Source organism: Saccostrea echinata, unplaced genomic scaffold, assembly GCF_033153115.1.
Source record: "Saccostrea echinata isolate AGI-Se365-2 ecotype Australia unplaced genomic scaffold, CSIRO_AGI_Sech_v1 ptg000030l, whole genome shotgun sequence".
Classification (NCBI taxonomy): domain Eukaryota; kingdom Metazoa; phylum Mollusca; class Bivalvia; order Ostreida; family Ostreidae; genus Saccostrea; species Saccostrea echinata.
In genome coordinates this window covers 7528002-7552500 of record NW_026889779.1, presented here as the reverse complement: position 1 = coordinate 7552500, position 24499 = coordinate 7528002, and the positions used below count along the sequence as shown (strand labels likewise).

Below are 24499 nucleotides of genomic sequence, written 5' to 3'. Positions count from 1 at the left end.
CCATATCATGACCCCTGGGGGTAGGGCAGGGCCACAATGGATGATCAAAGTTTTACATAGAAATATATAGGAAAAATCTTTAAATATCTTCTTCTCAGGAACAGCAAAGCCCTAATTGGTCATATTTATATGAAAGCATCCTCAGGTAGTGTAGATTCAAATTTGTTCAAATCATGACCCCCCGGGGGTAGGGCGGGGCCACAATGGAGGATCAAAGTTTTACATAGAAATTTATAGGAAAAATCTTTAAAAATCTTCTTCTCAGGAACAGCAAAGCCCTGATTGATCATATTTATGTGGAAGTATCCTCAGGTAGTGTAGATTCAAGTTTGTTCAAATCATGACCTCCGGGGTAGGGTGGGGCCACAATGGAGGATAAAAGTCTGAAATAGAAATATATAGGAAGATATGTTCTGATGAAGAACTGCAAAGCCATGATTAGTCATTTTGATATGGAAGCATCCTCAGGTAGTGTAGATTCAAGTTTGTTAAAATGATGACCCCAGGGGATAGGGATGGGCCATAATGGGGGATCGAAAATTTTACATAGGAACATATAGGAAAATATCTTCTTCTCAAGAACTGAAAATCATGTTTAGTCATTTTGATATGGAAGCATCCTCAGGTAGTGTAAATTCAATTTTGTTCAAATGATGACCCCTGAGGGTAGGGTGGGGCCCAATAAGGGGATCGAAAGTTTTACATAGGAACACATAGAAAAAAATTTCTTCTCAAGAACAGAAAAGCTATGTTTAGTCATACTGATATGGAAGCATCCTCAGGTAGTGTAGATTCAAGTTTGTTCAAATGATGACCCCTGGGATAGGGAGGAGCCACAATGGGGGATCAAATTTTTACAGAGGAATATATTGGAATTTTTTAAAATCTTCTCAAGTACAACAAAGCCATTTGTTAAAACAAATTATATATTGACATGGAAGCATCATCAGGTAGTTTAAAATTCAAGCCCCCCCCCCCCCCCCCCCCCCCCCCCGGGAATCTTTTCAATACTGAACTGATTTGTGCTTTTGCCTTGCCAATGTGCTCAGGTGAGCGATGTGGCCCATGGGCCTCTTGTTATCTTTTTTGTGATTTTTTTAATGAACGTTAAAAATAAACACACTAAAAAATTGTCATAAAATTCAAGTAATTCCTCCTGAACTTCAATGAAACAACAGAACAAGTTCTTATGTAATTTTCACTTCACAATTCTACTTTAAAAGCCCCAAGGCTTTTGGTCAGGAGTGCAACAAATATTTTAGAATTATAAATCATCCAATAAGAATAAAGAAAAAATGATCAGTAGAATTTTTCTGGTGGGTTACTGTGTTTGTCCTCAAAAGGAAAATATGCTATAAAATATATTTTATCTTCTAAATATACAATTAAGCTAGTTTTTTCATAAATAGGCATAAATAGGGAATAATTCCAGATAAAATGCGAATTTTAAATACTTTCATCTGTTTTAATACTGAAGTATTGGCTATAAATATTGCACAATTTCATTACCACTTGATGTTGCCAACACTTTATGAATTTTTGTGTTATATGGTTTTAATTTTAAATTTTACTGCAGTCAGGAGTGCAACAAAAGTGCTTTATAATTACCAATGCTTTTTAACTATCTTTACTAAAAAATAAGTTGAAAAAATTGTTTGATACTATTTGATACTATATGATGTTCATAACACTATGTCTATCAACAAAGTACAGAAATCTTACAGTCAATTCAGGGAATAGTTTTATCATTTCACATATATTTTTAAATACAATTTATATATATCACACTTTGCAAATAATCATGTTTTAAGGTCTTCAAAATATGAAAAACCTTTTGTAAACGATGAAAAATATCAAAACAACAAATTGATTTACAAAGTAAGAATGGGTTATTGTGGGTTAAAATTTTTAAAACAAAATGTTAAATAAAATACATATCAGATGTCAGGAGTGCAACACAATAATGTAACATAGGGTCACTTCAAAATCTAGTAATTTTTGTAAGAGAACTCATATATAAAAATTCTTTTTTCGCTTAGATTTAAAGAATTGACTTGATCTGACAAAAAAGTGAATTTTGGGGAATTTTATTGCTTCATATTTTTTTCATATTAAAACTTTTCAAACCAGAATTGAAAAAATAATGTAAAATAATCAAAAAGCCAATTTTTTGTCACATAAACAAGAGAGATACTCAATCAAGGTCTAGATTTAATCATTTATACCCCTTTTACCATTTTGAAGCATAAAAAAACTATAATCTCTTGTGATTATGTATTTTAGAAAGTCTTTTGAGGTGTAATGATATTTTCTTTTTTCAAAAGAAATTTTACTAATGAAAATTCTGAAACTTTTTTTTATCCAATTGTCTACTATATTGCCACTTCAGGATTTTAAACTACAATGCATGTGCAATATGACGATATAAGTGAAAAATATGTTGTAAGTAGTTGAATTTTTCCAAAAAATTTCAGTTTGGTGGTCATTTTTTTTTAATTCACCCAAATGTCAATGCATTATAAGCATGTTTGCTATAAGCATCTTTTACTGTAATAAAGGTCAAAGATCAAATAGGAATTTGCTAACGTATTGTTTCTCTGAAACACATTCTTGTGAAATGGTAAACATTTTTTTTCTGTATATTTTGTACTTGTAGCAGTTTTAAGTCTTAAATAGTATTTGATTGATAAGTTGGTATACTGTATAATAGTAATCTACCAAAAATACTTTCTTATCTTTTAAGAAGCAATGCAGCTTTTTTTTTGTTTATAGGTAGATACAAGGCACTGTTTTTGAATGAAGCAGGTCGAATGCATACCATGTCGGGAGAAACAACCAGTGCTGCCAAATTTTATCGATTAGCTTCAGAGGCTGCTTTATCTAAACCCAAAAATACACTGCATGTTCCTGAAATAGAAGGCCAGGCTATGATGCTGCTTGCAGGTCTGAATGACCAGGGGTGAGTGGATTACAGTTTAACATGGATATAATGAACTGCTAGGATTATCACTTTGTTTTATCTGTCATTTGAATATATAGTTAGTCTTTCATCAGTTTAAACATATTAATAGGATAAAATATGACTTCATCGATATTCAATTTATGCATGTTAGCCATAAATGGATTTTACAGTAGCTGAAAAACTATGAAAATAACATTCTTGCAGAGAATGAGTAATATTATTCTGTATATTTTCTTATTTTTAGAAATATGAAAGGGAAGGCACAGTCTTCTTGGAATTCATGGAGGGCAGTGTTTGCATGTGAATCTTATGTCTCTGATGGTGCAGCATTGACAGCAGTGGAACACTGGCTCTGTTTTCATGCAGGGTCATGGCAAGGCAAGGCAGTGTTTTTAGCTCACCTAAACAAGGTTTAGATGGTTTTTTTGGGTTAAAGTTTGTCTTTTAGTTGTTCATTATCTGTTTTATTCATTATTAAAGAATGGAGTAATTAGATTTTTTATTTCAAAATCTCTCAAAATATTCTTAAAAATACAGAATTTGGATGTATTTGCTTTTTTTTTTTTGAGGGGGGGGGGGGGGGGAGTGAATTTATGAAATGATTATTAAAATTGTTTGTATTAGGCCTAAAAAAAAATAATAACTTGGTTCTCAGGCCAGTTTTCTCAAAAATAAATGTGGGAAGGAGGCGTTATTTTTCCCTTTTTTTTCCTAATTGAAAACAGATGCGGGATTTTTTTTTATTTCAAAATTAGCAACTTTTAATCAACAGTGCTTTAACATTGAGTGTAGAAATGTAGAAATCAAGATCAATTATTTCCTGCTTCTTTCTCTTGCATTTTCTCCATTCCGATGATTTGTGTTAAGAAACGACGGCATCCTAACTACCAGACGTGTTAAACTTACAGACTCGGCACTTTTAGTGATGCATCTGGTCAATTGCTTATGTATCACAACTAATCTAAGAGTTTTTCAGCACTATAAATAGCACTTATGATTTTATTAAATATTGTCAAATTTATCAGTATTTGGTTTACCCACACTGAATGAAATCAGCAAATCTTGCTGAAGCTTCTCTGGAAATGTCCAAGTGCCAAGGTTTAGGGAGCTGTTTTTGATAGCGTTATTGAGTTCTAGCATGGAACAACCTTCAGAAACCCCCACTATGTGTGATGGAAATATTACAGTAATTTCCTTATGAATTTGCACTGAAATCAATGCCATCATGGTCAAACTTAATCTTGATGCCTTAACCTGTTAACTCGACGACCATATTTACAATTTTTAATTAGACCACTAGTCTGGATCTTGATGTTTGTCTAACGTTTTACTGTTGGGTAATCGGAACATCACTTAGCCTTATCGTCAAGTCAAGTTTTTTTCTTCACTTGACGGAAAAGGCCAAGTGATGTTCCTATTGACTGATGGGAGTATTGAAAATGCTGTCGGGTATTCTGGATTTTTTTTTTTTTGCACTGTACGAGCATATGAGAGAAATTTTATTTTATTTGAGGATAAAAATGGGTAATGTGCATTGTTAAATGAGATGCAAGTGGGCCTGAGAACCAAATTATTTATTTTTTAAGGCCGTAAGTTTCAAGACTGTTAGTTATGGCCACATCAATAAGGCAGACCTGTGGTCATTTACTTTAGAATTACTTTGAAATCTTATGATTACAATTACAGTTGAATTATATCTTTTTTTGAATAGTAATTGATTATAAATTACAATTACTTGATTACTTTAGATTACTTCAAATTATTTTCAATATCAGGAGAAGTGTATGACTATTTATTAGGAACATATAGTTTTAACTTAATGTATAAGGAGAATTTTCAGCGATGATTCAATTTTGGCATTATTAGCGAGGATGTTGAGATTGCTAAAATTGCATATTGCTAACAATTCATTCAGCACTAAGGAGGTAAGGCTATCTTGCAAGATATTGTCAAATCAAAAAAATTACTTCTTGCTAAAAATTTTTTTTACAGTTTTGCTAAATTTGTGTCTTGCTAAAGATTCAAATTAAACAGTATTGTAACATGGGTTCTACAAAGGACAAGGGTTCTTTATATACATGTACATATATATTTTTCCTCTTACTCTATCTGAGTTGTAATTGATTGGATCTATGTACAAATAATTTTAAATGGTAGGCCGTGATTCCAGAGCAAGGTAACCTGCAGTGTGTTCCTGGAACAGCCAGAGTTCCTATTGTTCTGTGAAGTACCAGGTTCTTTCACCCTTATTCAGAGTTTAACTTCACCCCGGTACCTCACCACAATTCCTCTAGACTGCTCCCTTTCCACTAGTGTCTAACTTCTAACCTTTGCTCTTTATTTCTTTATTTATTCTGTATTTCTTAAAGAGTGGCTTTATTACCTCTCGTCTTCAGCTTTCTTCTCTCAGTCGACACTTCCACTGATTCCATACTTGCCAACCTCCAACATGTAAAAATCTGGTCATGACCAGATTTGGAAAGTAAAAAATCTGGTCATAGTGTGTAACGACATTCACGACACATTTAGTACCATGATCAAATTGATATATATGTATATATAAGTATTTGTGTATTGAAATTATTTTATTAAAGGCTTTAATTACAATGATAAAATATTTAATATATATTGATTAAATTTACATGTTAAAAGAGCATTGAAGGTTTCATTATTCAGTATTGACCTGAATTAAGTGTGCAATTTTTTTTAAAGGAAAGTCTTTTCAGAATCTGCATTGCTGATTTGAAGTACGTGGAAAGTTTGTGCTAAATTTGAAAGTATTCTCACTTTGATTTTTGAAGTTATTTTTTCCTAACCCGAATTAATTTAATTAACAAGTGCTATTAAATGTACAGTTATGCCTACACTATCTTCGAACACTTAATTTCAACTAAATGAAAGTTGTTTTCCAAGATTCCTCGATTTGTACATAAATATCGTTTCTCATTTTCTTGGTTCAGTTTGTTCCTGCTGGCCCTGATAACGATCTCTTTCTATCAGAAGACATTTTAAATTGACTTCAAACTTTGTTTTGTCAAAACAACTCTCAGGTAATTGTTTACGCCTGCACTGATAATTTACTGGTACACGGCCTACTGAACATAGCCATCGGCATTGTTTACGTATACCAGCTTGGGTTGTAACTGGAAGTTAAAAGTGCAACCTAATTTACGAACCAAATCTGGAAATCGGGAGATTTTCGGGTTGTTTGGCAAAAATCGGGTGAAAAGCATGACCCGCCGGGTCATAAAAAGTAATCGGGTTAAGGGTAGAAAAATTGGGTGTAACCCGACGAAATCGGGTGAGTTGGCAACTATGACTGATTCTGTTATAAAGGGCCTGGCATCTGCTAGCATCTCCTTTTATACACTTGGCTTATTCTACCTACCAAAGGGGTGATCAGTCTATTGGAAGAGTCCGTTTTGAATTCCAATATCCCCCTCAGATTCACTGATGATAGGCATAGCCAAATACGCTACCCATTACAGTATTTTTGAGAGTTTTTCAGTTCTTGTTTAAATACTTTTACAAATGGAACCGACCTAAAGTTCTAAAAACTTTGTACTTTTTTTTTCCTTACATGATAAATATGGCAAACATTTTAAAAATAAAATACAGTATAACAGGTATTTTATGGGGTAGAAATTTTTTGCAATTTGTTTCCTTAAAAGGTAGCAAGTTAATTTCTGCGTTTTTAATTTCTGCAGTTGCAGTAATCAACAACTATGACTACTGAACATTAAAGATTTGGTAGAAACTCTGCAATATTTTATTTAATAGAATATTTTTCTGAAAAAATAACAAAACATGTTTTTGGATGATAAAAGGCCGCAGCTTTAATAATTGTTTCAATGACAAATGTCAGACAAGCATTTAACAATCATTGGGAGCGACACACCTATTGTTAACGGGCGTTATGGCACCTCGCCTTCTAGGGTAATCCATAGCAAGGCGTAACAATATGTGTTAATCGACTCCTAGGGTACCCCTTAGCGAGTCAGCTGGGAGATCAATGTAATTGCCTCCTAGGGGATTCCTTAGCGAGGCTACTACCTGTTATACTGAACAGGTAAGCCCACTATACCGAGTAGGGCAAAATAAAATTATACCAATTATACCAAACGGGGTACGACGTTACTGTTATACCAAACAGATCCCTCACACAAGCTCCTAGTGCACTCCATAGCAAGCTTGTATTGGCTCCTAGGGTAGCCTTAGCGGGCCACCACATGCTCTACCAAGCATGTAAAATAGATAATCAAATATAAACAATAATATAATGATGACTAATGTCTCTGCTTGTCTGACATATCCGCCACTCAGAGATGTTTATACATCTCTGCCACCCAACAAATAAACTTTAAGAGGAGGTAAAAGCTTCTATGGCTGATTGCAAAGTGTTTGTTATAATTGCATTTCCCACATCCGACATATGCACTCCATCAGCACGGTAAAGCCCATCCTCTGAAAATTCTATATCAGGGTGATTTATAACTCTGCCGTTAACTGATGCGACCGCCCTACGACCAGCTCTATTAACTCTTTTCAGTTTCTGTTCGACGGAGCATATGTCACGACCCCCTATCCAATTTCGGCGTGGGAGTATATCAGATAATATTATTTTGCAACTTGGTAATCTGTTTGTCATTAAACATATGTCGTGCTCTATCCTGGTACACAATTCCTCGCTCTTAATTGATGTGATATCATTCCCGCCCTAGGTGGACTATTAAATATGCAGGAGGAGGACATTTTGCTAATTTTTTCTCGATACAATCAATAAGCTCCCCCCATTTCATGCCCCTTTCGCCAATGCAGGTTACCTGAATGCCTAAATTATCCAAACGTAAGTTAGTAGTCAGATTTGTAGCTGCCCATCTACACGCCCAGTAAACAATCGAAGATCCCACAATCCAAACAAGGTGCTCTAAAGAATTAATAAATAATATGGTAAATACAATTCATCAACAACGCTTATATCATATCTATTCTGATATACTTAAGGAATGCGCTTGATTTCCAGCGCCCTAGTAGTTGGATTTTGTCATGCGATACCCCTTTTAAAGCAAGGCACGTTACACCTCCAATTCTAAAAGAATGTGATTTGTAAGCGGAAATTGGGTGATTAATTGTTGAAAGGGTTTTTCTCAGGACTGCGTTAAACTGAAATCTAGTTAGCGGAGATTTATTACTATGCATGAATAATGAACCCTCAACACGTGGTCGCACTGCAAGAAATTTTTTCAAGTTATAAACTGGGCAAATGTTTCTTTGATGAATAGATGGTAATAAAATACAGATTCCCTTTCCTGTTTGATCAGTTTTAGAGAATCTTACAGAGATAGAGACACAAGGAACGCTTTTGGATGTGCAAAATTTTATATCTTTAATAGTTAATGGTACATGGACGCAATGTTCCAAGGTATATACTAATTCCCCCACACTAAATAGGCCGTAAAAAGCCAAGGTAAAAACTGATCTAAACAAAAATGTTTCACATTCCGAATAAAACACCTGCTGTAGAGCGCCACAGATTTTAGCGAGAAGCTCTTCCGAAATAGGTGCTCTGTGGTCTTTTGTTCTATTTAATCTTCGCAACCCTTCTAACGACTTTCTAACTATAAATAAATCAGGAGGATCGGTCCATTGTCTCAGTTTGTGCACATAGCTAATACCCGAAATATTAGATGAAACTGTTGAAGCTGCTGAGCCCTTGCTCGAATGATATGCTATATATAAAAGAATATGGTTTGATGGGACTGGCCATTTATCACTTAGTTTTGTCAGTATTCTGAAATCTTTAAAATTCTTTAAAGCTTGTAAGTATACGGCCCTGGTGTTTGCTGAAATGCTTGCATCTAATAATCGAGTGATTTCGTCTCGAAAATAGTCCATAGTGCCGTTGGAAATGGTGTCGGCTGACTGTCTGCGTCCGGAGCCAACTTGTGAAATCGCTGAAATTGTAAACGTGACAAACTGTCCGTCATTGAGTTCTGAACACCCAAGATGTGCTGTGCTTTAAATGAAATGTTCAACTGCAAGCATTTTAGAATGAATTTGCTTAACAAAATCATTACTAAATCTGATTTTGATGTCATCGAATTTACAATATGTACAACTGATTGATTATCAGATCTAAATAAAACTTTTTTGTTGCGCAGCTTTTTCCCCCATAAAAATACTGAAACAAGCAAGGGAAAAAATTCTAGCACAGTGATATCATTTGTATAGCCCTTATTGAACCAAAACTCTGGCCATACGCTGTAAGTCCATGCACCGCTAAAATAAATTCCCAGGCCGTTTCCTTGACGCACCGAGCTATCTGTAAAAAGTTCTAAATCTATATTAGTCACCCAAAACTTTTCTTGAAATACCACAAAACCATTAAATTTGTCAAAAAATTCCAGCTATACAAGCAAATCCGCTTTTATCTCTTTTGTTATTCTTAAATGATGATAGGGTTGAGATAACCCACGTGTTGCATTTGATAGCCGCCTGCAGAAAGTGCGACCAGGAGGAATTGCTTTGCAGGCAAAATTTAAATATCCTATCAAAGATTGAATGGATTTCAAGTTGGTTTTCGATTTCTTCAATATGCCTTCAATAATCATGCTGATTTCGTAAACTTTTTCTTCCGGTAACCTGACCTGCATTTTTTGGGTATCAATTTCTAGCCCAAGAAAAGTAATAACTTTTTTCCCATGCTATTGGAACCCCTAATTCTGTGCACACATGTATGAAGGTATCCACGTTCATTTGACACTCGTCTGCCGTATGACCACCGAACAAGAAATCGTCTATATAACGTAAGACTTTTCTAGAGGTGGCGTGCTCGCGCACTAGCCACTTCAAAAATGAAGAAAATTTCTCAAATGAAGAACAGGATATCGAACACCCAAAGGGTAAGCATTTGTCAAAATAATAACAGCCATCAAATTTGAAACCCAGAAGCTCAAAATCACCAGGCCAAATGGGCATTAATCTAAAAGCACTTTTGATATCCGATTTGGCTAGGAACAATCCGCGCCCTAGACGTTGAACCATGCTAATGGCCTCATCAAATTTTGTGTAATTGACAGAACAAAGCGCTTCGTCAATAAAGTCATTGACAGAGATACGGGTAGGGTAGGAGAGGTGGTGAATTACCCTGAATTCCCCTTCTGCTTTCTTGGGCACTACTACCAGTGGCAAAACCCGCAAATTTGACATAGACTGCGATTTAAATGGACCGGCCATCCCTCCTTTAGCAATTTCTTTTTTGATATTTAATCTCTAGCAACATCTGCATGTTTATAAAATGAGGGCAAATTAGGTGCCTCTGTTTTTTCCAGAGGACCATTATAATGCAATCGAAAACCAAATTGAAAACCATTCATGAGTTCTTTCGCTATTTCCAAATTCGGATAATTTGTAAGGGATTTTTTTAAAGCTGAACTGTTTATAGGGGAGTTTGCTAATTTAAAGTTTCTGAGTTTTATTGGTTGCAGCAGTGCTGTTTGAAGCCTTTGAGATACGAAAAGTGTCAGTTTTAGAACAACTAGATTTCGGATGCTTTCCCTTACAAATAGAACATAAATGCGCATATCTGCAATTGGCTGTGTTGCACGACCCCTATTGTAACTAAAGCAGACACCAGTTTGGGTTGGCGCGTGCGCTGCAGCGAGGCTAGATTCTGGTCTGGGCGGGACAGTGATCAAGCGTAACCATAAATCCGAATTCAATTGTGACTAATTTCGGTAAGAAATTGCTTGACGCACTCTAAATTGCTCATCATAATTTCTCCAGCCCATACCAGGAAATTTCCTCGCCGCATCGCAAATAACAAACATATACTGCACCAATTCGGCTGCCCTCCCTGTATGTCTTTGAATGTAAATGTGCAAAATTATAAGAAATGCATCTGTCCATCTATCGATGGTTGTAATTTTTTCATTTAAGACTTTGGGCTTAGCCTCAAGCTCACCCTTTTCATTTAATACAAAATTACTCCCAGCAGCAAACTGCTGTAGTTCTGCACTGCCCTTTGTCAACAGGGCTAAATTGATATATAATTCCCAGCCCAAATTTTTTGTTTTAAGGAAAGTGGCACATGGGCACCTATATCGTCCCCAGCGCAAACCTCCATGTTTGGCATCGCCCCAAAATTATCTGCTGATGTCACGGCAGCTTCCTCCGGGGCAGGCCAAGAACTAGTGAAATCTAACTGCCTACCCTTATTAAAGAGCAGCTCATGTTCAGGCTCCTCGGCCATTCCCATGGAGGCTGAAATAACTTCCTCCCTGGCCTGGGAATCTGTGATGGTGTCAGTCTGGGCTTGGCGGACAACAGCTAAATTTCTTCTCCCCCCTCTGCCCTTCTGCTGTCTGGCTCCACTGTTCTTATTACTTGCCCTGGTAGAATTGGCACTGGACTGGGATTTCTTGGATCTTATGGGTGGCATGGTTAAGGTTGTTTGATGTAACCATTCGAGGAGGCTTTAAGTAAATCAACAATTATTACAAGTGCAGAATGCTGGAGTAGCTATTGAGTAAGAGGAGGAATTCGCCACGTGCACCCCTCTTTTATACTCACGGCAATCGGGGAAAAGTGTCAAAAAGACCTACCCCCTGTGTTTTTCGGAAATCAATTAAATGCGTTTAATTTGCGATTGCATTAAACGACCTTATTTTAATATACCGGTACATGTAAGAATGACTTGTTGGCTGTGTTCAGAGAGAATCACAACTAAACAGGGATCGACATTAACGGTTGTCTGATTGCCTGGGGCAAGTAAATTCTCTATTTGGGCAAATGAAACTGTCAATGTACTTGTTTGATTGGGCAAGTGAATTTTTCTGATAGAAATATATGTTGTTATTTATTTCAACACAAATTGAATATGGGTATGATAGCACCACAAAAGGGGTACAAATGTTACATAGGTATATAAGGCTCATTAACACAATGGTAAGGGAGATAACTTTCAAAGGGATAAATGATAATTACTCTTTTATAAAATAGTTGATATCAAAAGTCATGTCTGTCAAAGAAAATGGGCATACTTGGCGTGCGATCTGCAGGAATCATGTATGAAACATTTATGGTTTAAATGTCCATGATTTGTTCAGCTGACCATTAATGGACAGACCTTACAAAGTTACGCACATAGGAAAATGTTTAGATTTACACTGAAATAGCTTGCAAATTTAAAATATTTCAGTTCCACTTATCTTAATAATGTAGTTATGATAACACAGTAACACTTCCTATAAATAATAAACTCCTAACAAGATAACAGGGTATGATATATGAAATGAAGTTTCAATAGGTTTGAAAAATTGCTTTCACTCCCTGTGCAACTGAACCAAAATTTACCTCTTTTAAAACTTTTATATATAAAATAAAATTCAACTGATAGACAACTTGATTGTTTGTATAAAAAAAGAAAAAGAAATAATAAAATGCTCCGTGCGAGGATCGAACCAAAAACTTCTCGACTCCTACATGCACTGGACTGGTAACGCATACGACTGAGCTATCATCACTACACAAACAATTTGGAATTTAAAATGACAAAGATTAGCAACGCATTTATACATTGGTATTTTTTTTGGAAAAAGTTCATTTTTCATAGCCTCTAGGTCTTCTCTCCATTTTTTACAAATGTTTGTTGGTTTCTTTGAATATAAATGCACAGAAATGTCTTTTTAAAATCGTGGAGGGATAACCCAGAGAAAGCAAATTTTTAGAAAAACATGTTTAAAAATGTAACATTTTGTACTAAATGACTCATCTAGTTATGTTTAAAGTTATTTTTAAGGAAATCAAAACACACCATAGGGAAAATATTTTTCTTTCCTATTTCATAGGAACATAATACATAAAAAGAATGTAAAAAATTAATTTGACAGTTCAATAAAGTTTCACTTTTCAAGTGCGCCCTGATTCCTACCGAATGTCAATCAAAAGCGCCCTCGTTCTTTTGCTCCACAAAGTCAGCTGAAATTGTGTGCATTTTAATTATAAATCAGATTCTATTGGAATATCACTTTATTTAATTATAAATATAATTAATATAATTCTGGTTTGAAGTAAAATCTAATATTGAGTGAGCAGAGGAATAATGAACCTAAAAACACATTTTGACTGTTTAAATGTCATAAATAAGATTTTTTTTCCTATTATAGGTGACTACTTAGGTGAATCCATCAGAAGACTTATTCCTTTGTGTACACAACACCCCAAGCTTCTGTACCATCTCTCCTTAGTCCATGCTCTCAGAGGAGATGCTCAAAACTCACTGCAATGTTACTGTGAATTCAGAGAGTAAGTCCATTTTAGTTGCATTTACAGGGGCATTCAGTTTAAAGCTTACTGTAAAATAACTTAGAATTTGAAGAAAAAAAAAGATATTACTGTAAATAAATATGCATTTTTTGTCATTGAAGTTTTTGAATATTAGATATTTATCACAGAGATTCATTCAATATTTACCATTTATAGGAATTACAAAGTGCTCCCAATGTACATTTAAAATTGTTAATTAATCTAGCCACTTCACCTTCTAGATGAGTTTTATGGGAAACAGAATTGACATTTATATTAAAATTTATTTGATTAATGCTTACACTTCATTGATATGGACAATTTCTAGGGAATACAAACATTCAGATAAATGAGGGCTGACTGTACACCCTTAGAAACCAATAAAAAGCTAGACGGTTAATTTTTGATTCACCATGTCTGCCTGTCTGTCTATCTTGCTCTCTGTCCTTCATACAATTTTTATTGTGACCACTTTGATATCTTTATTGTGAAAAAAATTTCATTCTGAACACAAAGGTCGTTTATGACCAGTGGAAAAGTATGGACTCTTTGTATTAGGTCAAGGTCACAAGGATAAATGGCTTATTAAAATCAAGGCATTTAATTTGTAACTGTAACTTCGTAGATTCTGATACAATGGATATATTTATAGCCAGAGAGTTGTCATAGTTGAAAGCAAATTTTAAAACATTGTAGTCGAAAGGAACCTTGGGGATGAAATAATTACAATTTGCAGATTGCATATACATGTATACATGTGTCATGTTTGGGGAAGGGGGAGGGAAGTTTATTGGTGTAATCACAAAATTTTAGTTACAGTGTATAATTTCTCAAGTCATATTATGTAAGTAAAATTATTTTGCATTTTATTGATAATTGTTTTATTTCTATTTCCAGTAAAGTTTTTGGTTCTAATCTTCCTGGGGTGGAGATGGTTCACAAACGATCAGATAATCCATGGCTGCCCCTGGTGGATGTAGCCAGAAAACAAGGGCAGATAACCTGTATACCTGTTCTCTGGAGAACTCAGCTCAGACCTTTGTGTGTTCAAACAAAACCTAGGTAACTTTATTCATTATTTATGAATGATATTCTTATTTGTACACTAAAATATTATGACTGTTTCCTTTAATACAGTTTCAGAACATTTGTCATCAGAACAATGATATAAATTATTTGGATAAAATTTTCCATTTTAGAGTAACCCAAGAAGCAGATATAGTTTCAGAACAACTTAATTTAAGGATGACCCCACAAGGATTTCTAACAGGAGATATGCAGTTACTGGCGCCCCCTTGTGGTGGAATCTATCTAGATCCATATACAGGGTTGGTTTACAATGACAGGAATATGTGACATCTTGTTTTGTAAATAACAGATTATTGAAGGATGGGATTTTTCAGTTATTTTTCAGATTTCATGGAGATTGTTACATGTAAAAACTAGGTATGGCAATCAATTACAGAATTGCTAATCAGTGATGTTTTGACCGATTAACGGTTAATTGTATCAAAATATTTGTTTTGACAATTTTTTTCTTTAATTTGTTTCAAGTAGCTCTATTCATATACACAAGAAGATTAAAAATGATGTTAAAAGCTAGAAACATTCTGTTTATTATCTTGATAAGGAAACCATTAGTACTTATATATTCTTAGGTCACCTGAGTCACTCAGGTGACGTATTGCTATCCGTTTTGTCTGTCATCGTACTTTATTTGTCGTCCATCAGTCGTAAACTTTTGAATATTTTCAGCTCTTTCTCATAAACCCTTAAACCAATTTCAACCAATTTTGGCATATAGCATCTATGTGTGAAGGGGAACAAAAATTGTGAAATTCATGGCCCCAGGGTCGGGGGATCTGATGCTAGGGCGGGCTTATTAGATCATATGGTGAAAGTGCATTATTTCTTTGAAAATCTTCTTTTCTTCTCCTGGGTATTAAACAAACTAACTAAGTACATAGTTATGATAGGCAAGGGTTCCTCTTCTAAATTGTGAATTTCATGGACGGTGGGTTAGGGGTTCTGGTGTTAGGGCGGGCTTTATTGATTATATAGTGAAAATGCATTAATTCTTTGAAAATCTTCTTCTATGCTCCTGGGTATTAAACAAACTACCTAAATACATAGTTATGATAAGCAAGGCTGCCTCTTTCAAAATTGTGAATTTCATGGCCCCTGGGTCAGGGGTTCTGGTGTTAAGTTGGGCTCTATTCATTATATAGTGAAAATGCATTAATTCTTTAAAATTCTTCTTCTCTGCTCCTGGGTATTATTCAATCAAACTAAGTGCATGATTATGATAAGCAAGGATTCCTCTTCGAAAATTGTGAAATTCATGACCCCATGGTCAGGGGTTCTGGTAAAAGGAGGGGGGCTTTATTGATTATATAGTGAGAAAGCATAGTTTCTTTGAAAATATTATTTTCTGCTACTAGTTTTAAAGTAAAGAAACTAAGTGTGTAGTTATGATGAGTAAGAGTGCTATTTCCAGAGTTGTGAATTTCATGGCCCCTGGGTCAGATGCTCTGAACTATGGGTGGGGCTCTTGATAATATAGTGAAAATGCATTAATTCTATTAAATAATCCTGTCTACTCCTTGGTGTTGAGCAGATACACAAAGTGCATAGTTATGATGAGCAAGGGTGCTTCTTGCAAAATGTTTAAAACTTGTGGTCACATGGTGGTTCTGGTGTTTCTAGGTGGAAGGGGGGGGGGGGGGGGGGCTCTATTGATAATATAGTGAAAATGTGTTAATTCTTTGAAAATCTTGAACTAAGTGCATAGTTTTGATGAGGGTACCTCATAATTTAATAGATAACTGCAAAATAAGTAAGAAAATAGACATACTAATTAACAGTGCTCAACAGTGATTTATTTAATATCATTAAAGAATTACAGGACAGTCGGGGTATCTATATGATGTTTTTAATAACAGTAATTAACACTTAACAAACTGACCAATTTCCCCGCGATCTCAATTTAGAGAGCCATAATAATCTCCAAATCAGCTTAATAATAAGATATGTAAAACGCTAACTTATCAACTTTTATGCAGAGGTTTCCTCTCTAAAAATGAATTTTGTGAGAATTACTTTCAGATATACATATACTTTATTTTTTCTGACTAACAGATTACAGATTTTCTAACCAATTACCATCATCTGACCAATTAATCGATTACAAATTGCCATCCCTAGTAAAAACCTATTATTAAATGTTACAACAGATGATTTTTTTTCTGTATTGATTGTCATATATAGGCAAATGGGGTTACAGTCTTATCATAGACCTCTGATTAGATGACAGAGTCCTTAAATTCACATAGCATTTAGTACATAATGTTGAAAGTTCCTGTTAAAGAAAAGTATCTGATATTGGCCCTCAGTTTCTGCAAAGGTCATTTCATTGTCACCATCTTTTTTTCTGAAGAGCTATGAAATTCCTTCGAATTCAAATTTGAAAAAAATCAAATTCCTTCAATTGTTTTCTTTCATTCAGGATGATTACTTACAACAACAATGGGACAGAACCATGGAGGGGAGTCATGAAGACCGTGGATCCATCAGATTCTGATCTTTGGATGCTCATTATACCCACGCCTCTCGAGGTCTATCATGATGAGGATGGAGTCAGTGTTCATTTATTGATGACGTCCCAGACAAATTTTAATCTCTATAAATTCAATGAGTTCAGCCATAATGTCTGTCATCTGATCTGGCGTGGACCTAATGGTAGAAAAGTCAAGGTCAATCTTATCACCAAATTCGCAGACTTAATCTATCAGGTAAAATATTGTTACTGGATAACAGAAAAATTCTAAGGCATGAAATGTTTGCTGAATTTTGCAGATTTTTCTTTTAAATCCCTTTCTTGAGTATTGCAGTTCAAATTGAATGCAGAAAGAACCACGCACGCTAATTCTCGATTTCCGCCTACATTTTACACCCATTTAATTCAATACAAATGGGAATTTGGCCATTAAAACTTGACTGAATTTAAAGAAGAGTTCATTATTAATTGATAAATAATTTTAAAACCAGTGTCAAAAACTTGATTGCTCCTATTTACGACTCTTTTCAAAAGGGGGGTTGAACATTTTATCCATTGAAATCAGGCTTTAAAAATTGCTAGATGTTCAAAAACGTATGGAAATAGAAAAATGACCCTTTAAACTTTCCGTATGTTTAACTTGTGTAAAATTCAGCATAAAAGAGTGATAATAGACCTTATTTTATTTTCGCATTTTTTGCCTGTAAACATATATCCCCCCCCCCTCCCCTCGTGAAACAACAAAAGCTTTGGCATGAATTTGTCAAGTAACAGTTTATAAAACCCATAAAAAGTAATTTTTGTTTCACGGGGGGGGGGGGGGGGGGGGGGGGATATAAAGATATTTTAAAAATATTTTCCGTTTTCCATTGATTTCTATAATGAAAATGCAATTTTTACCAAAATTAAAGAGTTATCTCTCTTAGTTTCCCCAAATAAGTTATGTTTTGTGAAAATTTACATAAATATCTATATAAATATGAAAAATCATTCAAATATGTTTAACTTTTGAAATTTGACTTGGAGGTAGGCGGCAGAACAATACTATCGTTCGCAGTTCTTAGAATGATGACATTGCAAAAAATGTTCTGCTGCAATTATCTAAACAATAAATGCTGTATTATTGAGATATACATTACATTGATGGAGGGCCATGAAACAGTATTGACCTTTTGCCATTTTTCAAAAAATATTTCATACTAATAAAGAAAGGATCTAAGGAGTTGATGCTATAGATAAACAGCAGTTAGTTTTTATAAGAAATAAGAAAAAATTCCGTGAATGTAAATTTAGTTTAATAACTACACAATATTTCTTTATATGTCAACTTCACTGTGTAAAAATCATTATTATCACTGAGGTTTTTTTTCGATAGAGAGTGGAAGAGAAGTTGAAAAACAAAATACATTTTCCAGAAGAATCTCAACGTCAGATGGCTCTAGATGCACTGCTTGCATTACACAATAAAGGATGTGGATTGGATGCAATTGTAAGCAATGTTGTGATTGTGATCTGCATGTGTACTTTAAAAATCAGGCTTCATATTTTAGTAGCTTTGGTGCAGACAAGGATGCGCTAATTCATGATTTCTGTTAATAAATGAATGCAACAGTGCTCCTGTGTCCGACTATCCAGTCTGCCATTATTAAACGTTCAAAATTGCAAGCCAAATTCAATTGTGGCCTACATTCCTACACCATGATATATGTGTGAGATTCTATATAATGTTTAATTTGTTTTAAATCCAATTTTAATAAATGAAGTCTATATCATTCAGAAAGCGAATCAGCCTATCATTTACCTAGTAGTGACAAAACCACTAGTAAAGCATATCATGATTTACCTTCCTTAAAATGTAGTATTAGGCCACCTTTTCTTTAAAAAAAAAGATTTTTATGTCACCTGAGTAACTCAGGTGACCTATTGCTATCTGTTTTCGTCCTTCGTCGTCCGTCGTGCATTAACTTTTGAACATTTTCAACTTCTTCTTCAAAACTTCTTAACCAATTTTGGCATATAGCATCTATGGGTGAAAGGGAACAAAAATTGTGAATTTCATGGTCCCTGCCCCCCTGGGGCTTGAGGGTTGGGGCTAAAGCCACCAAAATTGATGCAATCTTTAAAAATCTTCTTCTTTGCTCCTGGACACCAAGCAGTCCAACTGTTGACATTATTGTAATAAGCATTGGGCCCTCTACCAAAATTGTGAAATTCATGGCCCCAGGGTCAGGGGTTCTGGTGCTAGGGTGGGGCTATATAGATCATATAGTGAAAATGCATTATTTCTCTGAAAATCTTCTTCTCTTCTCCAGGGTATTATTTGAACAAACTAAGTGGGTGGTTTTGATAAGCAATGATGCCTTTTCCTAAATTGTGAATTTCATGGCCCCTTGGTCAGGGGTCCTTGTGTTAGGGTGGGGTTATATTGATTATATAGTGAAAATGCATTAATTCTTTGAAAATCTTCTTCTCTGATCCTGGGTATTATTAAAACAAACTAAATGCATGATTATGATAAGCAATGATGCCTTTTCAAAAATTGTGAAATTCATGGCCCCAGGGTTGGGGGGTTGGGGGGGTCTATTGATAATATAGTGAAAAAGCATAATTTCAAAATATTGAAAACGCATTATTTCTGTTAAATAATCCTGTCTGTCCCTTATTGTTGAGCAGATAAACAAAGTGCATAGTTATGATGAACAATTGTGCTTCTTAAAATTTTTTTAAAACTTGTGGTCCCAGGTTTTGGTGTTACGTGGGAGGGGGGGGGGGGGAGCGGGGTTTTTTTTTGATAATATAGTGAAAATGTGTTAATTCTTTGAAAATCTTCAACTAAGTGCATAGTTATAATGATGAAGGTACCTCTACCAAATTTGTGAATATCATGACCCTGGGACATGGGTTTTAGTGTTAGGATAGGGCTGTGTTGAATTTGTAGTGAAAATGCATTATTTCTTTGAAAATCTCTGCTCTTTGGGAAATCGAAGGCAAACAGAGTAAAAGTTTTAATAAGCAAGGATATTTTTACCAGATTTTTGAACATCAGCACCATTTGGTCAAGTGATCTTATCCTGGCCAGCACTCTATTAATTTGTATTCTATTGAGAGAAGTTATTCCCCTTTGCCATTCACTTTCGATAATTAATCACTGTAAATAACATACATGTATTTGAAAGTCAATAGACTAAAAGAATTATGCAAAAAATGTTATTGTATAATACAAAAAGTACTTTCATAGATTTAATGATCAGGTAGACTTGTAAATAATAAATAAATCAAAACGAGACAAAAATAACTTATTAAATGTTCTTCAAAAACCAAGAGAGGCCAATGTGAGAGGTCACAATATGGGGTTAAAAGTAGTATGGAAGAACTAATACTAGTTTGTTATTGTATTGCGATAGTGATAAATGGGGGATAGATAAGAATTTAGTTTTTGAGTTGTTACTGAATACTAGACTAATTATTTCATTGATCCTGATCATCCTATTTCTCTTGCTTTGGGGCAACAAAGCTTCATAGATCAGTTTATTTTATACTTTATGGATCCTCTAAATTGTTGTATTATACTCAGGTGACCTTTTAGGCCCTTGGGCCTCTTGTTTAAGAAATCTATTATTAGGGCCCCGCTCTGCGGGTGCCCTATAGTGATCAGTCTGTCCGTCCGTCCGTCCGTCTGTCCGTCCGAGATCTCTTGTCCGGAGCATATCTTCTCTCTCCTTGGCCCAATCTGGCTCATACTTCACCCACAGAGTGTCTTTGGGTAAAGGGTGTGCAGTGACCTTGAACCATGTTTCTAGGTCTAAGGTCAAGATCATAGCAGAATTATATGAAAAATCCTTGTCCGGAGCGTATCTTCTCTCCTCATCCAGTGTGGCTCATACTTCACTCACAGAGTGCCACTGGTCAATGGATGTGCAGTGACCTTGAACAAAGCTTTTAGGTCAAGGGTCAAGGTCAAAAAAGCCTCTCTGTTTAAATTTTTGTCCAGAGCATATTTTCTCTCTCCTTGGCCCAATCTGGCTCATACTTCACCCATAGAGTGCCTTTGGGTAAAGGGTGTGCAGTGACCTTGAACCATGTTTCTAGGTCTAAGGTTAAGGTCATAGCAGAATTATATGAAAAGTCCTTGTCCAGAGCATAACTTTTCTCCCCTTGGTCCAATGTGGCTCATACTTCACTCACAGAGTGCCACTTGTCAGTGGATGTGCAGTGACCTTGAACAAAGTTTCTAGGTCAAGGGTCAATTTCAAAAATAGCCTCTCTGTTTAAAACCTTTGTTTGTTGCATAATTTCTTTCCCTGAAGTCCAGTCAGCCTCAAACCTTACCAATTGACTTAGGGTACGGATCATTTGTGATTTTCCTTCCATATTTCTGATAGAGGATATGCAACAATTTTCATAGAGGATATGCAGCATTTGTGATTTTTTATGCCATTTTTTGATGGAAGGTGTTGAGCACTCGTGATTTTCGTGCCATTTTTTATTATAATGAGGATAACATAGAAGCCCTTTAGACTCAAACAACACATCCCTTAATAGTACACAAATGTTTCTCTTCAAAATAAACCCTTTTCAGCTACCTTACATTTCCATGTTCATTGCTGAAAGTGGAGCCCTTTGAGATGGCCACCATCTCAATGATATCTAGTTACTGCGTGTATTCACAATGTGGCTTCATTATCATGTCAGTTTCACCAATAAAAGACAATCGTTAGAATAAGTTAGGCGGCTCATAACACCTGTGAACTATGTACATGACATATAAACTTACTTAGCTGAATGACACTTTGATGGGTAATAAGTTTTTCTCACCTGAGCTGAAAGCTCAAATGAGCTTTTCTGATCACATTTTGTCTGACTCTAGCTGTCCGTCCGTCCATCTGTGAACGTTTCTCATTTTTCGACTTTCGACAGAATCACTGGGCCAATTTCAATCAAACTTGCCACAATGCATCCTTGGTTGAAGGGGATTCAAATTTGTTCAAATGAACGGTCACTCCTGTTTTCAAGGGGAGATAATTCAAAAAATGTGAAAATTTGGTGGCACATTTTAAAAATCTTCTTCTCAAGAACCACAAGGCCAAAATAGTTGAAACTTATAGGAAACCCTCTTAACATAGTGTAAATTCAAATTTGTTCAAATGATGACCCTCAGGGGTAGGGTGGGGCAACAATGGGGGATCAAAGTTTTACAATAATATAGAACAGACAAAAATGTTTTAAAATCTTCTTCTCAAGAACAGCAAAGCCATGATTAGTCATATTGATATGATTATTCATATTGATTTGGAAGCATCCTCAGGTAGTTCAGATTCAAGTATGTTCAAATAATGACCCTCGGGGTAGGGTGGGGCCACAATGGGGGATCAAAGTTTTACATAGGAATAAATAGGAAAAATGTTTTGAAATCTTCTTAACAACAGCAAAGCCATGATCAGTCATATTGATATGATAAGTCATATTAATATGGAAGCATCCTCAGGTAGTGTAGATTAAAATTTGTTCAAATGGTGAACCCCAAGGGTAGGGTGGGCCACAATGGGGGGGGGGGGGTCAAAGTTTTCCAAAGGAATATACCGGAAATTATCTTTAGAACTTTTCTTCTCAAAAACAGCAAAGCCATGATTAGTCATATTGATATTGAAGCATCCTCAGGTAGTGTGCATTCAAGTTTGTTCAAATGATGATCCCTTGGGGTAGGATGAGGCCACAATGGGGGATCAAAGTTTTACAGTTAGGAATGTATAAGAATAAACTTTATAAATCTTCTTCTCAAGAACAACAAAGGCTTGCTTAGTCATATTGATATGGAAGCATCCTCAGGTAGTTCAGATTCAAGTTTGTTCAAATGATGACCCCTGGGGATGGGGTGGGACCACAGTGGGGTATCAAAGTTTTACATAGGAATAAATAGCAAAAAATATTTTAAAATCTTCTGCTCAAGAGCAGCAGAGCCATGATTAGTCATATATTAATATGGAAGCATCCTCAGGTAGTGTAGATTCAAGTTTGTTTCAATCATGACCCCAGGGGTTAGGGAGGGGCCATAATGGGGGATCAAATTTTTACAAAGGAATATATAGGAAAAAAATCTTTAAAAAATCCTTTAAAATTTTCTGCTCAAGAATAGCAAAGCCATTAGTTATATATTGATATGGAAGCATCCTCAGATAGTGTAAAATTCATTAAAGTCCCCCCCCCCCCTCCCCCTGGTAAACTTTTCAATACCGAACTAATTTGTGCTTTTCCCTAGCCAATGTGCTCAGGTGAGCGATGTGGCCCATGTGCCTCTAGTTTGTTGGTGTAATTGCTTTAATTAAGGTTGTAAAAATTGACACTTAAAGGACTTATCGCATGTTTCTAAATAATTTGAGATTAAAAGCGTAAAACGTTCCTTATGACCACAGTTTATAAATTTCGTGTTTTTACTGCGGATAAATCGCGGTAATTAACCAATTATTGACTCAAATGAAAACCCCTGAATTAAAAATCTAAGTTAATTAGATAGCGATCACGTGACCCTGTGACGTCAAAGGCGACAATGGCTGATCGGCTCTTCACTAAATCTTACTAAAATATACGTGATACAACCTGAATTTTCTGCGTTATGGACGACCAAATCACTGATTTTATCGATATGATTTTTAATATCCAACCTTATATTTTAGAATTGTAAGCAAGAAATAATCTGAAAAATTCGTTAACATTGTAAAAATAGCAGCGACGATAGCGAGGGAGACGCGGCGAAGACGAAGAAACCCGCCATAACAATACAATTTGATTTGTCATTTTATCACATGTATGAACTTATTTGATTCACAAATTTAAATTACATAACTTTGTTATTCTTCGTTTTTAACATAATATTAATTTATGCAAGTATGCCTTCATATGTTTTCTTAAGGATGGCGGTCTTGAAAAATAATTTTATGATCACGAAACATTGCCGTAATCAGACCTACAGATTCTAAATGTTTCGAATAAAAAACGAAAATATCTCAAAATTCTTGCACCTTAGAACTAGTTAATGTTTATATAGTAATTGAAAATCACGTTAAGAATTAATTTTTTCAGCATTTTTTCATAATAGTCTGCATTTGTCGTTGATAACTCCGAAAAAAGTGTGCAACTTCTCATCTCTCTATCACTGAATTGTCGCCTATGATGTCAGAGCAGTATTTCGCCGAAATCCGACTGAAATATGCATATTGCCGTATTTGATTTTCAACTCTCAATATCTCTTAAAATACGCTTTCAACAACGTTTATTGTATTCAGAATTTTAATAAACAAGGTTGTAGATAATATTTTTCATAAAATTAAGATTTTTGAAAAATCATGCGATAAGTCCTAAAACATTACTCTAAGGCAAAATTCAGCCAGGTGGACAAGTTTATTTAACACTGATAATTATACCTGAGTGCGTAAAATATTCATGTAAGCTATTTTTTTGAAACTAAAATAAGTTTCTATAATTTTTTTTTATTTTAGCATTATTAGCATTAATTCATGATTGCACCAACCAATCCATACCCGATGATTGCGCTAAATTTTGAATGCATTAATTTAAGTACATGTACAGTATTCATCATCAGTGCAATATTTCAGATTCTATGTTCATACAGGGTTCTCCATCGGCTATTTAACATGGCGGCCTCGCCATAGTTGAATTCC

At 35.1% G+C, this 24499-nt stretch overlaps 1 protein-coding gene across 1 annotated transcript in view; it reads left to right on the top strand.

Moving 5' to 3' along the window:
• The window catches only part of LOC133196158 (uncharacterized), a 77810-nt gene that overhangs the window by 24725 nt on the left and 28586 nt on the right, over window positions 1–24499 (top strand). Inside the window, exons 4-10 of the mRNA XM_061332088.1 lie at window positions 2773–2959; window positions 3207–3340; window positions 13129–13267; window positions 14165–14329; window positions 14467–14595; window positions 16773–17058; window positions 18199–18312. Coding sequence (XP_061188072.1) covers window positions 2773–2959; window positions 3207–3340; window positions 13129–13267; window positions 14165–14329; window positions 14467–14595; window positions 16773–17058; window positions 18199–18312 — 1154 coding nt within the window. The remainder of the gene's footprint in view (window positions 1–2772; window positions 2960–3206; window positions 3341–13128; window positions 13268–14164; window positions 14330–14466; window positions 14596–16772; window positions 17059–18198; window positions 18313–24499) is intronic.